Source organism: Myodes glareolus, chromosome 6 (genome assembly GCF_982192425.1).
Source record: "Myodes glareolus chromosome 6, mMyoGla1.1, whole genome shotgun sequence".
Lineage (NCBI taxonomy): Eukaryota > Metazoa > Chordata > Mammalia > Rodentia > Cricetidae > Myodes > Myodes glareolus.
Genome location: NC_142031.1, coordinates 86,645,642 through 86,660,338, shown reverse-complemented (window position 1 = coordinate 86,660,338; position 14,697 = coordinate 86,645,642). Strand labels below are relative to the sequence as shown.

The 14,697-nt window shown below is 42.8% G+C and overlaps 1 protein-coding gene across 7 annotated transcripts in view; it reads left to right on the top strand.

Moving 5' to 3' along the window:
• Mta3 (metastasis associated 1 family member 3) overlaps positions 1 to 14,697 on the top strand; it is a 119,299-nt gene that overhangs the window by 60,058 nt on the left and 44,544 nt on the right. For all 7 annotated transcript variants that reach the window (XM_087907304.1, XM_087907303.1, XM_087907307.1 and 4 more), the window contains exon 9: positions 12,805 to 12,993. In XM_087907304.1, the coding sequence (XP_087763430.1) occupies positions 12,805 to 12,993 (189 nt within the window). The remainder of the gene's footprint in view (positions 1 to 12,804; positions 12,994 to 14,697) is intronic.

Sequence of the window (14,697 nt, the reverse complement as noted above, 5' to 3'; positions counted from 1 at the left end):
GTTCGGAGTGATCTTTCACTGTCAATTTCCCTTGGGAATTTTATGTGGGGATGACCTCCAGAAGGCTTTTAGCATTCCTGGACCATTTGTGAATTAGGAATATTTTAGGGGCAGGTAATTAATTGTACATGCCTGGGTCTGACTTCCTCATTTTGAGGTCCGTTATGAATGCAGCTAAACTGCAAGCTTCAACTGTTGCTAATCCAAGAGTTCTATTGCTAAATGATACAAAAGTCCCTGGGCATGGTGGTGTGTACCCCTGCGGCTCTAGCTCTTGGGAGGTAGAGGCAGGCACATCAAGAGTTCAAAGTCAGTTATGAGACAGTCTCAAAACTCAAAAACAAAATAAAACAAAACCCCACAGCCTGGTGATAGCGATGCCCGGCTTTAATTCCCATATTCACAGAAAGAGACAGCAGATCTCTGAGTTCACGGCAGCCTAGTGTACAGAGAGAGTTCCAGGACAGCAAGGACTACCCAGAGAAACCAAAACCAGACCAAAATAAAACAAATCCAAAACAAATCAAAATACACTGAGGTTTCATACATGTCTCTTACTTCATAAAATAGAAAGTATTTTATGTAGTATGCAGAGGAGAGAGCATCAATTAGAAATGCTAATACAGCCTCCCCCCACAGCCCCTCACCTGAGGAATGGTCAGTATTATAGTCAAACCATGCCTTGTTGTTGTGGGAACATTATGGCGGTCTCACACAAAGAAAGACAGCTGTGAAGTCACCAGGCCATGTAGCCATGGCGCCAGTGTTATATGTGACATGTATACAGTCTGACCTGTACTGAAACGTCGCTGGGCTTTTGTGACTGATACTGGCAGAGTACCAGCCTACTCCTCCCTGAGTTTGTGGTGGTGGCCACAAGGCCACCCCTTGGTACAGAGCGTCGTCAGCATTGTTAGTGACCTGCTGTCTCACTCTGGAGAAGCAGGGCTCTGGCTTTACTTTCCTGCCCGGACTCTGGAAACTAAGGAATTGGATGACAGAGTCACAGAGAAAGGAATTTTTGAGTAGTTGCATTGAAACTCTGGTATTGTACAGGTGATGAGCCCAGGCCCCAGGATGGTAAATGAACTGCACAAGGACTTGTCCCTTCGGGTTGGTGTGGGCAGGACTAGAGACAGGACTTTCTGGTGGCAGGTCTGGACGGAGGAAAGCTGGCTGTGCTGGTTCAGTGAGAGACGGACGCAGATACTGGGGCAGCTCTACTGCCTGAAACTCAACTGATCTAAAAGTGCACCTCCTTCCCCGGCTCCCATCCTATGAGTCCATAGTATAATTAATCGTATTTATGACAACATACAAATCCCCATTATACCTTCCCTTTCCAGACTCCTGGTGTCCTCAGGACTCCTGACAGTTTCCTGGATTTGATCTTTTTGTTATTGATGGGTTTTTTTTTTTTTTGATGTTATTGTTGTTTGTTTTTGATAGAATCTCACTGCAGTTCTGGCTGGCCTGGAATCACAGTGGTCCACCTGTTTCATGCTTCCAAGCACTGGGGTTAAAGGTGTGCGCCACCACACCTGGCTTGTCCTGGGCCTTTGTTTGTGATTCTCTCTCTCTCTCTCTCTCTCTCTCTCTCTCTCTCTCCCTCCCTCCCTCCCTCCCTCCCTCCCTTCTTCTTTTGAACACTCACTTCTCACATACCAGCATTTTAAACTATCCGTCGATCAGTGACTGCCTGCTCCTCTTCACCGAGCACCGTGCCTGTTAGCTGATGAGTTCACTTAGAATCTGGGACTGACTCTGATAGTTTCCGTTTTCGAATGAGACCAAGTTAGTAGATTTTTTTTTAGTTTTTCATGACAGGGTTTCTCCATGTAGCCCTGCTGTCCTAGAACTTGCTCTGTGGACCAGGCTGGGCTTGCACTCACACACTTGAACCCCCCAAGTGCTGGGATTACAGGTGTGCACCATCACTGCCCATGAACATTTTTTTTTACTTTGGTGTGTGTGTGTGTGTGTGTGTACATGCAGACACCAGAGGAGAACATCCTACCCTATTGCTGTCCACCTTATTCCCTTGAGACAGAGTCTCCTTCTGAATCTGGGTTGACAGCTGGCCAGGTCCAGGGATTTTCCTGTCCATTCCCTCAGTGCTGGGATTGCAAGTGTGTGCGAAGCCATCCGTACCTGACTTCTTAAAAATTCAGGTACTTGCACAACAAGTGCTGGCACTTCCTCTGAGCCATCTCCTTACTCTGGTGTTTTAGCAAATGCGTGTACACTTGCACATGTTCATGTCAGATGACAATTTGGGAAGTTAATTCAGGTTGTCAGGCTTGGTGGCAAATGCCTTTACACACTGAACCCTGTTACTGCCCCCAAATACTGCTTGCTTGCTTCCTTCCTTCCTTCCTTTCTCCTTGCTTACTTGCTTCCTTCCTTCCTTTCTCCTCTCCATTCCTCTCCTCTCCCCTTCCCACCCTTCCCCTCCTCCCCTTTCTCTTATTTATTTATTTATTTTAGAAAGGTTGTAAGTACCCTAGTCCAGCCTTGAACTTCCCATGTCTTGACTTCTGATTCTCCTGACCTGGGTGCTGGGATTAGGGTTTGCGTCCCTGCAACTGGTATTGTTTGGTGCTGGTGATTGGGCCCAGGGCTTTGTGCATATTTGGTGAAGCATCCTACCCACTGAGCCTCTTCAGCTAGTACTTGACTTTTCTTCTTAAGTTAAACACCAATATAGGAAACTTCAGAAGATCACTGTATTTAGGGAATATAATTGAGAATTTTAAGTACTCTAGACTTTTGAAAAGAGGTTTTGGACTTACAGATGTGAGTTGATAACAGTTTATGCTTATAATATCTTAATAAAACGATGACTTTGTAATTTGGAGTCTAATACAAAGGCTTCCTGTGTTCCTGTCAGGTCAGTTCCATAGCCATTACCTTTGTACCTTGACTGCTCTGTCACCTTTCTCTCTATGGTCAAGAGACAAACTTGAACAACAAATGTAAGAATCTAACTGGCTTTATCTACATTTCTAGCATTGGACAACACTTTATTCTTTTTTCCTTGATAGCCCTAACATTTGTGGGTATGAGACTCCTCTTGAGTTTAATCAGTCAACTTTAGAAGAGGGGGCTCCATTCTGATTTGGTCTAGTCTGGTAGTGCCAACTGCAGGTACTCAGGCCAAACACAATGGCCACCTATCAAGTTTAACTACCCACAAGTTACTCAAATGGCCGCCTGTCAATTTTTAACTATACATGTATTATTTCTAGACAGCTTGAGTTTCAGAATGGATATTTCCTTATTACTAAGTATTTGTTCCTAAATAATAATTTTCTCCTGCACTAACATAGTATAATATGGCACTGTTACAACAGTTTAATAAAGGGGCTTTATTCCAATAGACCACTTGTTCCAGTAGTGTCCATTAGAGAAGAAGAAACAACCATTTTCTGGCCCTATATCTAGCTAATAGACTTTGTCATTTGTGTGGTACTCTTTAGTACTAATCTGTTGCTTAGTCTTTCTTTGTCTTTGTGTCAAGAAAAGACACCCCCCCTCTCTCTCTCTCACACACACACACACACAAGGGCAAGAGAGTTTTTTTTTATTTTTCATGATAGATTTGTGTAGATGGAAGTTCCTGTCATACTCAGTTCCACATCCTTTCATTTCCAAAGAAACACACAGAGGCTTATATTAAATATAAACTGTTTGGCCTGTTAGCTCAGGCTTATTATTAACTAGCTCTTATAATTTAAATTAACCCGTAATTCTTGTCTATGTTTAGCCATTTTGCTTGGTCCCTTTTCTCAGTAAGGCATTCTCATCTTGCTTTCTCTGCTTCTGACTGGTGGCTGCATCTCTGCCTTTCCTCTTCCCATAATTCTCTTAGTCTGGTTGTCCTGCCCATACTTCCTGCCTGGCCACTGGCCAATCAATGTTTTATTAAATTAATATAAGTGGCAAATCTTTACAGGGTACAAGAGCATTATCCCACAGCATTTCCCCCTTTTTCTTTTCAAAACAAGAACTCTGAATCTAATCTCTTTTGTTTAGCTTTTTTCCTGACCATTATTTATAACAACTTGTAACTAACATTGTAAACAAAGACAAACCTCCTTAATCCACTTTTTTGGGAATGTGTATGTAGTTTTCTAGACTATTTTTTGCTGATCGGAGACATTGATAATTTTATGGGAACTCAAAGAAAATTTACGATTATGGTCAAGTCTTGACTGGAATATTCTTTGAGGTTGGATCATCTCAGCCAGCAGTCTTGAAGCTGTTCTGGATATAGAACTCAGAGGACACTGCAACAGAGGTAGTCCAAAACGTTGGATCATCTGGGCCATTCGTTCCCATTAGAGATTTTTCAGGGGGGGTCTTCCTTGTTCAAACCTTATTTTCCTTAACCTGAAATGAATCTACAGCCTCTCATTTGCTGTGGAAACAAAAGCAAAACCTCCAAAATAACATATCTTTTGACTTAAATTTTGAAGTTAAGGCATTTTCAAAATATATAGTTTGGATTAATCCAGCAGCATTTATAATCAAATATCATTTAGCAGCTGTTTCTCCTTCCTTAGCAGTCAAACAATTCAAAGATAGTATAATAATATACAGTATCCAGACTCTCTCTGTATTTTCCATCTTTACATGGCCTTTTTTTTTAATTTATTTTTAAATTTTTGGTTTTTTGAGACAGGGTTTCTCTCTGTATCTATTTGTTGCCCTGGAACTCACTCTAGATCAGCTTGGCCTTGAACTCAGAGATCTATTTGCCTCTGCCTCCCAAGTGCTGGCATTAAAGGTGTGTGTCACCACGCCCAGCTACTCTATTTCTTTTTTTTTTTTAAAGAATGTTCTCTGCTTTTTTTCTTTTCTCTCCTAAGCCTGTGCATATTTTTAAACACACTGTAAACCATTTAGAGATTTTTTTTTTAAAATCTGAATCTGCCTTTACTGCTTATCTTTTTTTCTGACCACATGAGTCTTTAATCTGCTAAACTGCACAGCTAGAATTAAAACTGGCTTTGGCAGATGGCTCTGACCCTTTCCTTAGCTTTCTGAGAGTCTAGTTTCATGGTGGAGGTACTGACAGTAGCCATGTTTATTGCCACAACTCTGTGGAGTTTCAAGGTCCATGCCACCACCAAGAAGCCTGACGATGACTACACATAAACACCATTTGAGTGTTTGATGGCAGAGCCTCTTAAAAGAGCTGCAGGGTTTTTGCCACTAACACTGAGTCAGGAAGCCTCTCTTAAAGGAGCTGCGCCTCTGCTTGGTGCCAGTAACAGATCCTACCGGAGAAAAGACAGGTGCCAAGAAGCTGTGCTTAACTCTGTTCTTGTCGGTCTCGAATCCCATTTTTTTTTTAAAGCTTTTTCAGGCTTTATGTTGAAATTCTTGCGAAATGTTTGGGTGCCATTTATAGACGGAAGTTTCTCACATCTGGTCCTGCATCCATTCAGTCCCAAAGAAACACACATGGCCTTATATTAATTGTAAACTGTTTAACCTATTAGCTTAGTCTTATTATTAACTAGCTCTTACAACTTAAATTAACCCATAATTCTTGTCTATGCTTAACCACGTGACTTAGTGCCTTCTCTCAGTAAGGCATTCTCCTCTTGCCTCCTCTGTATCTGACTGGTGACTGCATCTCTGCCTTTCCTCTTCCCAGAATTCTCCTAGTCTGGCTGTTCTGCCTATATTTCCTGCCTGGCTACTGGCCAATCAGTGTTTTATTAAACTAATATGAGTGACAAATCTTTACAGTGTACAAGAGTATTATCCCAGAGGAGCTTTGCCACATTCCTTTCTGTTCATTAAAATGAAATTTTATTATATGTTTTCTATTTTAATTTTCCTCTTTATTTTCTACTTTTGGATTTACTTTGGTACTTCTTTTCCTGATTGATTAAGTGATTGATTTTTTTTTTTTTTGAGAGAGAGAGAGAGAGAGAGTCAGAGTCTTGCTGTGTAGCTTTGGCTGGCCTTGAACTTAGAGTTCTTCTGCCACAGCCAGGACTGGTATTTTCTTTTTGTTTTTTCGAGACAGGGTTTCTCTGTAGCTTTGGAGCCTGTCCTGGAACTAGCTTTGGACTGGCCTTGAACTCACAGAGATCCACCTACCCCTAGCTCCCAAGTGCTGGGATTAAAGGTGTATGCCACCACCCAGGCCTGGTATTTTCTTAAAGACGGTTTTTAGCCAATTCTTTTTTTCTTCTGTCAGAATATTTTATTATACTAACAAATATGAAACCAGAACACTTTTCATGGTGTGGGGGGATTGTACCTGAGACGCCTGAGCTGAGCAAACTTGGATATGAAGGGGAGCTACCAGGTGTTCAGGGATCTTCTTCTAGAATCTTTCCTCTTCACTCCATGGACACTAAGAAGCTGCAAAGGTGTAAACAGACATTTCCTGTCCTGACCACTGGGTCCCAAATAACCAACTCAGGGGCTAAATATAATTATAAATACTCGGTCGATAGCTCAGGCTTGTTACTAGCTAATTCTTAAACTTAAATTAGCCTATATTTCTGTATGCTTTGCCACATGGCTCATGACTTGTTATTTCATTTTTTTATTGTTTTTATTGAGCTATATATTTTTCTCCACTCTCCTTCCTTACCCCCCCTTTTACCCTCTTCCATGGTCCCCATACTCCCAATTTACTCAGGAGATCTGTCTTTTTCTACTTCCCAAGTAGATTAGATCCATGTATGTCTCTCTTAGGGTCTTCATTGTTGTCTAGGTTCTCCGAGATTGTGAACTGTAGATCTGGTTTTCTTTGTTTAGCATATTCTTATTTGTCTTTCCTTTATATGTTTTAGATTATAAGTGTTTCTCTACCAGCTTGGCTTTAACTAAAATATTTTGATTTATAGCATTTTCCTTACTATATGCTTCTAATTATTTCCTAATTTTATACCTTTTCATTTTAAGTATTAGTTTATTTCTGATGAAATAAAATTTATAATGTAAATTAATTCTTTGTGGAATTACAGAGGAAATGTATATATTCCCAATTCTAATATGTTTCAAAGTCTACATTTTTGGGGGTAGCAAGGCAACACCTGACCCCTACCTCATAAGGCCCCTCTAGTAGGGAGCAAGTGGGCTGCTTGTCGTCCCAACCACCCGCTAGCTTACACCAGAAATAATCACACAGAAACTGTATTCATTTAAATCACTGCCTGTCCCATTAGTTCTAACTTCTTATTGACTAATTCTTACATCTTAATTTAACCCATTTCCGCTAATCTGTGTATTGCCACCTGACTGTGGCTTACTGGCAAGATTCTAACCAGCGTCTGCCCCAGGCAGGAGACCCATGGTGTCTGCCTGACTCTGTTCTTCTTCCCAGCATATGTCTATTCCACCTACCTAAGTGCTGCCCTATCAAAAGGCCAAGGTAGTTTCTTTATTCACCCAATGAAAGCAACACATAGACAGAAGAACCTCCTACACCAGACCCCCAATGCCAAGCCATAGTTTGAGTCCATCAGAGTTCACCCTGGAGAACCAGCAAGTTTATTAGGATTACTTGCAGAGTGTAGTGACCCTGTAGCAACCACACTAGAAGGTCTGCTTCCAGCTTGGATGTTGGCTTTTCCAGGGCTGCATAGATGGTAGATATTCCCACCAGCAGTACCCAGATTTTTCCAGTCTATATATTCTACATCTCCTTAAGACCAGGTACAATTGGGATAAAATTGCATACAGCTCGCTGGGAGGTGTGACTGGATAATTGGGTTCAGGTTCCACTCTCCTCCCTACCCGCCTTCTGTACTCAGAAGGAGCATCAACCGTCAGCAAGTCTAGCTGTGATGAATGCACATGGACTGAACTCAGGATGGTGGCAGCAGTTGGGCTCAGAGCACAGTCCTGTACAACAGAGGGGTATGGGAGTGTAGTTTGAGGCCGTCTCATATAGCCAGGCTAACCTGAAGCTCAGCATATATCTGAGTCTAACCTTGACCTCTTGATCTTCCTGCCTCCTTCTCCCAAGTGCTCGGATTATTCGTCTGCACCGCCATGCCCAACTGTAATTTCTTCTGAGGTTTGAAATCGGATATATTGTATGAGAAAATAATATTTTCAATTAAAAAGTAAATCCTTTCCCTATTTAAAAAAAGGGAAATATGACCTTCTCTGTATTTTGTTCCCACTGAAACAAAAATTGCAAGTGGATGATACAGTTTTTATATATAAAAACTTCTGTTTGTATCCTAGTTTCAGATTTATTCCTAAGAGTTCTTCTGCTTGGAGAGAAAGCTTGAGTTCAGTGCATTTTGAACTGACTTAATATCTTGAATGCTGTAATTTGTGCTGGCTTTAAAAATTTAAGGTTTTTATGAAATTGTGCCTGAACAAATGAGTAATTTGTTTAATTTGTTTAATCATGTGCATGTGAGGTAGTGTTGTGCAGTGAGGGCACATGTGAAGTGTGCATTCCCTGGAAAGCAGAGCCTAGTAAGCTTCAGGCCACACTCTACTGTAGTGCAGGGGAAGCAGGCCAGATTGCAAAACTAGCAGAGGATGTCCTCCCTGAAGTCTGAATGCAGCCAACTGATGGGGTGCACTGAAGCGCTGTCTCAGAGCGGGGCCCTTACGCCCTGCGTCACCCATCAATCTTGAGCTGAAACAGCCAGACCAGCTGCGAAGGTGGCCACCCGCAGAACTTGGAGTATCTCCACGAATGTGGGTTCTCAAGTGGCATGCTCACACACTGCCCCAGAATGCAGAGGCTTATCCAGTGCATGCCTCATCTCAGCCGCTCAGCTGCAGATCATCTGGGATTCCGGTGAACTAGACTCAGCCAAGCTACGTGTTGGGCCAGGTCCGCTCTCCTGCATCTCCTAGCCTCCTAGCCTCTGTGAACACAAGGCAGTAGCACAAGAGACCAAGGCCAAATGCACAAACACACACAAAGATTGGTTGTCTCGTGTATCCTCCTCTCTTCTGTTTTTCTTTTTGTTTGTTTTTTGTTTTTTGTTTTTTTTTTTTTTTTGAGACAGGGTTTCCTCTGTGTACCCCTATCTGTCCCGAAACTCACTTTGCAGACCAGGCTAGCATTGAACTCAGAGATCCACCTTGCCTTTGCCTCCCAAGTGCTGGGATAAAAGGTGTGCGCTACCACTGCCCAGCTATGTCCTATATCTTAACATACTACTGGCCAAGCAAATCATGTGCCAAAGCCCAATATCTGTGTGGGGGCAGAGTAGCCTCCTGTGGAGGGAGGTCCAGGGCAGAAGGTGAAATGTTTGCCGACCAACAAACCAGTTTGCCACAGCGTGATTCTATTTAATGAACAAAAAATGAAAACCCCTCCACCGAGACTTCCTTGTCAGTCTTCCTCCTAAAATACTTCTGTTTGTCACTGCCATCTGTTGTGAATGGGATGAAATGTGACAACACCTTTGCTTTTTGGCAGAGGGAACAGCTTGTGCTTGGTTGTGATTTTCAAAATTTAGATTTGAATGGATCTTGCAACGTGTGTTTGTATTTATTGAAAAGATGTGGTCTTTGCGAAGCATTTATCTGAGGGGGACTTGGGTTGTTTTATGCTTAGTTTTCAAATTTTAAGTTGAGATATATGTACAATATATCTCATTCATGGAGTGAACTTCATGGTTGCATACATCAGGGTAAAAGCACTACTAGGTGTAGATATAGTGTAGGGTCCCCAGAGTGTCCTTTGTGTCCTCCCAGTCCGTATTCTGGAGTGCACACCACTGAATTTGTATGGTCTCTTAAATTTTCTTCCTTTTTTTTTGTTCTTGTTTGTTTGTTTTTAGAGACAAGGATTCTCTGTGTAGCCCTTAGCTGTCCTGGAATTTGCTCTGTAGACCAGGTTGACCTCGAACTCTGCCTGCCACTGCCTCCCAAGTGCTGGGATTAAAGGCTTGCACCACCACCACCCAGCTGTTTCCTTTACTGAATGTTGTTTTGTTTGGGTATAGAAACTATGTTCTTTTACTTAGAGCTTCTAAAGAGTACACTTAGACCACACAAAAGTCCATTCAAAAGCAACACCTGAGCTTTCTGAGCTCTCAGAAAGATGAGGTTAAAGGGCCTTATGAGAGATAGAACCCTGTGGTTTCCATCATGAAATTGTCCCCTCAAGTTCAGCGGTGCCTTGAGGAATATCAGCCAGCTCCTACCAACTGCACTGCCCTCTCCGCCAAGCTACAGTTCAGTTATTTGAGATGAGTCTCCTGGTTTTAATGCTGGCTAGAGCTGGTCGGTAGCCTGGAAGCTGTTCTGCAGACTGAGCCTCCTCAATGGCTGGAGACAGTGGACATCCTTGCACATGGCTTGTGCTATGAAGACAAACACATTTAATTCTGTGACATTTGGTTTCAAAGTACCAGTTAGTTATAAAAACTTTTACCTTTTGAGGTATTTCATCGTCACAGTTAATTTGCATAAATTCTTAGAGGGGTATTGAGGATCATACCTGGGACCTCAAGCAAGTCTGGTGCTGAGTTATACCTGAGCCCTTGTATAATTATTGGCTTTGTTGTTTTTGGTTTTTTGAGACAGACTTAGTATATTCAGGAATGACACTGACCTCCTTATCCTCCTGCCTCCACATCCCAAGTGGTGGGATTGACTTTTGAACACTACCTAGTCTTTCAATTTTATTACCTGTTGTCAATTTAGGACATTAAAGTAACAGTTTATGGCCCTATCCTTAGTTGACGACTCCCTAGGTACTATTGATTTCTCTGTTTTTATAATGAGATGGTCAGAAAGAGTACTCAGATTTGGAGATAAAAGAAACAGCTACATCACAGGGTCTAGAGTGTGAGGCTAGAGAATCAGACTCATTGCTTGTGAAACTTGACCGGGTGTGAGCAGGAGGCAAGAGCAGGGCCAGCGTTCTGAAGCCGTGGCGGCAGGGAGAGCTTCTCTCAGGGAATGCTGTCCGAGCACCGGTGCCTGCAGCAAACGAGCACCTCACACGGTCGCCAGGCTGTGACTGTCAGGGGAATCTGATAATGGCATTTTCTACTCGGCTTTTCATTTTGTGGAATCCAGAGATTTGTTTTAAAGCCAATGCCAAACCCTGTTCAGTCACCAAACAGATCTGTACCAGTTGCTGCCTTTGGCTTTGTCAACAAGTTCAATTCCTACGCCCGTATTGGCCATTTTGGCTAATGTCTCACGGTGTAAATGCATCCTTGTTGTGTTGTAGGATTTCACTGCTTGGCTGGCTTCAAATTTGTAATCCTCCTGCCTCACTCCTGAGTGTGTTAGGATTACAGACATGTACTACCATGCCCAATTGTAAATATATATTTTAACTAATTAATTAATTATTGTTGTTGTTTGGTTTTTTGAGGTAGAATTTCTCTGCATAGGCCTGGTTGGACCTAGAACTTGCTCTGTAGACCAGGCTGGCCTTGAAGTCAGAGATCCACCTGCCGCTGCCTCTCCAGAATGCCGGGATTAAAGGTGCACATCACCACCACCTGGCTAATTAATTATTTTTTAATGTATTTGTTTTATCAAGTAACCGACTCTCACTGTGTAGCCCTGGCTGACTGTAACTCAAAGACACCTGCTTCTGCCTCCAAGTGCTGGGATTAAAGGTGTGCGCTACCACATCCTGTGCACTTGTGAAGTTTTAAGTGATTGCCCTGTTGTGATGCTGTAAAAGATGCAAGGCCTGGCATTCATGTGCTCCAAAGCCTGTGTTTATAGTGGGATGTACACAGAGGCAGGATAGCCTTGCCAGCCAGTCTGTGTGCGTGTGTGTCTGTACGCACGTGCATGTCTGTGTGTGTGTGCATGTGTATGCGTGCGCGCGTGTGTGTTTTTGTAGGGCTGACCGTCCTACTTTGCCGTCTTCTTGGTATGCATAAACTTCTGTGCACAGACAGAGTGTAAAGGACTCTCTCTTCAGTAAATAAACTATCAAAAGTTCTGAAATTTTATATCCGAGTAGAGCGCATGGAGTCAAGCCCAACATTTGGTGCATGATGGGGAATAAACCACCACACCCTCCTAAATATGTCCTCACCTCTGTCCCCATCTCCTGACTTCTATAACCATGACTGCTCGTCTGTTCTTGGTCAAAGTCTCAACCAAGTTACATTAGAATGTGGATTTGTAATCTTGTTTGTTTTGTGTTTACTATGAATATGTATTTCTTTTTTGTATTTATTTTATGTGTATATATGTATGTGTGTGAATATATATGTGCCATGGAGTCGATTCTCTCCTACCATGTGGGTGAGGGAATTGAACTCAGGCTGTCAGGCTTTGCAGCAAGCACCTTTGCTGCTGAGCCATCTCGTTGGCCCTAATATATAGTTTTGCTTTAAATATGATGCACTATTCTGATTTTTCTTTCCATCTCTTGTTCTTTTTAATAGTACATCATTCTCTAACTTGAATCAGTGTTTTTAATACAGTACTTTCTCTCTCGCGCATAGTATGCCTTCCTAGTCAGTGATGGTTATGCCAGTCTTCCCCAGTAATTGGAGTGATGTGGGTATTTTTAAGTAAATGAAATCTTGAAGTCAAATTGATTGTGTTCTTAATTGAATATTTTGAGCATTTGGATCTTTATGGTTGTTGTCATTCCAAATGGATGTATTTTTAAAACACCTTAGCATTCTTTAACCAGTAAGCATTCTCTTAAAACAATTATTTGGTGGTGTTTGGCTGTTTGATTTTGTTTTTTAAAAGGAACCACTAAGAATACTGTTAATTACGCTTATCTGCATTCAGTGCTCTGGTGCTCGCTGGCCTGCAGCTGTCGGTGCCCACCTGACACTGCGTGTTCGCTTTTCTTCTCCCCAGTTCCATGCCATGGATACACTGTACAGGCACAGCTATGACCTGAGCAGTGCCATCAGCGTCCTCGTGCCACTTGGAGGACCAGTCCTGTGCAGAGATGAGATGGAGGAGTGGTCGGCCTCTGAAGCCAGCTTGTTCGAAGAAGCACTGGAGAAGTATGGCAAAGACTTCAATGACATCCGTCAGGACTTTGTAAGTGGAAAACCATGTATGGGTTCTGGAGACTGAAGTGTTGGTTTATTTTTGTTAACTCTTACACAGTTAGTACGCCTCGAACAGTTTTGTTGGTGCCAGGGCCTTAAGAATGTGTTCTGCCACTGGCCACAATCTCAGCTCCTGACAGTGATTTTATTCGCTTAAAATAAAATGAAGGGTCACTTATAAGGAAGCAGTTGACATTTGCTTTGTACTGTGACTATGACCCAGGGCGAGGAACCAAGGAGGGTGAAATACACACACCTTGGTTGCATGAATTTACCCTCTGCAGCACTCTGATTTCCAAGAGGAAATATGGACAGTTCTGATTATTTGTGCTAAATATTACATCTGTGTGTACTCTCTCTGCTCTGCTTCCTCTAGCTGTGTTACCAATTGTTGATGTGAATTTGTAACATAGGTGTAACCTTGACCAAACAAAAGAGTCAGATGTGCTTTTCAGGTCCCAACTGCCTCTGATTTGTTTTGTTTTGTTTTGTTTTTTCGGGACAGGGTTTCTCTGTAGCTTTGGAGCCTGACCTGGAACTAGCTCTTGTAGACCAGGCTGGCCTTGAACTCACAGAGATTCACCTGCCTCTCTGTCTCTCAAGTGCTGGGATTAAAGGCATGCAGCATCACTGCCCCTAGCTTGTTAGCAAATAAGTGAGTGGTTTTATTTATTTGTTATAAACAACAAAATCTTGAGCCAAATATGGTGTGGTTCGTGTTTGTAAAACCAGTGCTTGGGAGGCAGAGGTAGGAGAATCCGGAGCTCAAGGCCACACTCAACTACTTGGTGAGTTTTGAGACCAGTCTGGGCTACGTGGGACCCTCTCTCAATGGCAATGACAAAAACACACTGCTCTCATAATGGATGAGATGAGAAACGCTGAAGTGAAGGGTTTCCTGTTTCCTTTGTTTCCCGGTGATAGTTCAGAATTTGGTGCTTCTCTGCTCTGTGGCAGGAATCCTGCCCTTAGCTAGCTTGCTCACGATGGTGCAGGCTCCTCTCTTTTTCCATTGTAGACTGTTCCTTTTCTCACAGCACCCATCCCCTTGATGGCAGCAGCGTCATCTTTCTTGTGGGTTTGCATGTTTGTGGTGGAAGGAGCAATCCCATGTTTCCTGAGAAGACCAGAGAACATAGAGTGCGGTGTCTTTCTCTACCCCTCTGTGGCTGTCATTTGTGAATTGCTAGGCCTCACTGAGGATCAAAAATAAGGCAAGATTTTAAACCTGTTCCCTTGACCTGAAAGATCCAACCTGATTGAGCTGCAAGCAGTTGGAAGGGCAGAGCCATGCAACCCCACACTTCCTAAACAAAGCCTGGGACACTGGGGCTAAAACCATGGCCAAAATGACCTCTGTGGCTCAGCTGCCCACCCCTGGCTGCCATATCCCCGATTCTCAGGTCCCAAGCCCCACACAGCTCTGTGGCTCCCAGTCTGGCAAGACATAGATCCATTGTCCCCAGTGACTCCCAGACAGTCTCGACAGTCTGTGATGTTAACACACAGCCTCAGTGGCCAAGGCTCACATTTCACATAAGCCACAGAATCCACATGCCAAAATCATACATCAACCATACTTCTCTTTTTTCTTAATGAAATTCCCTACATATTTCCTGCAATCCTAAATATTGCCCTTCTTTTCAGCTAACATAGTCAGTGTTAATTTTGGGGGCAGGGGATATAGTCTAGC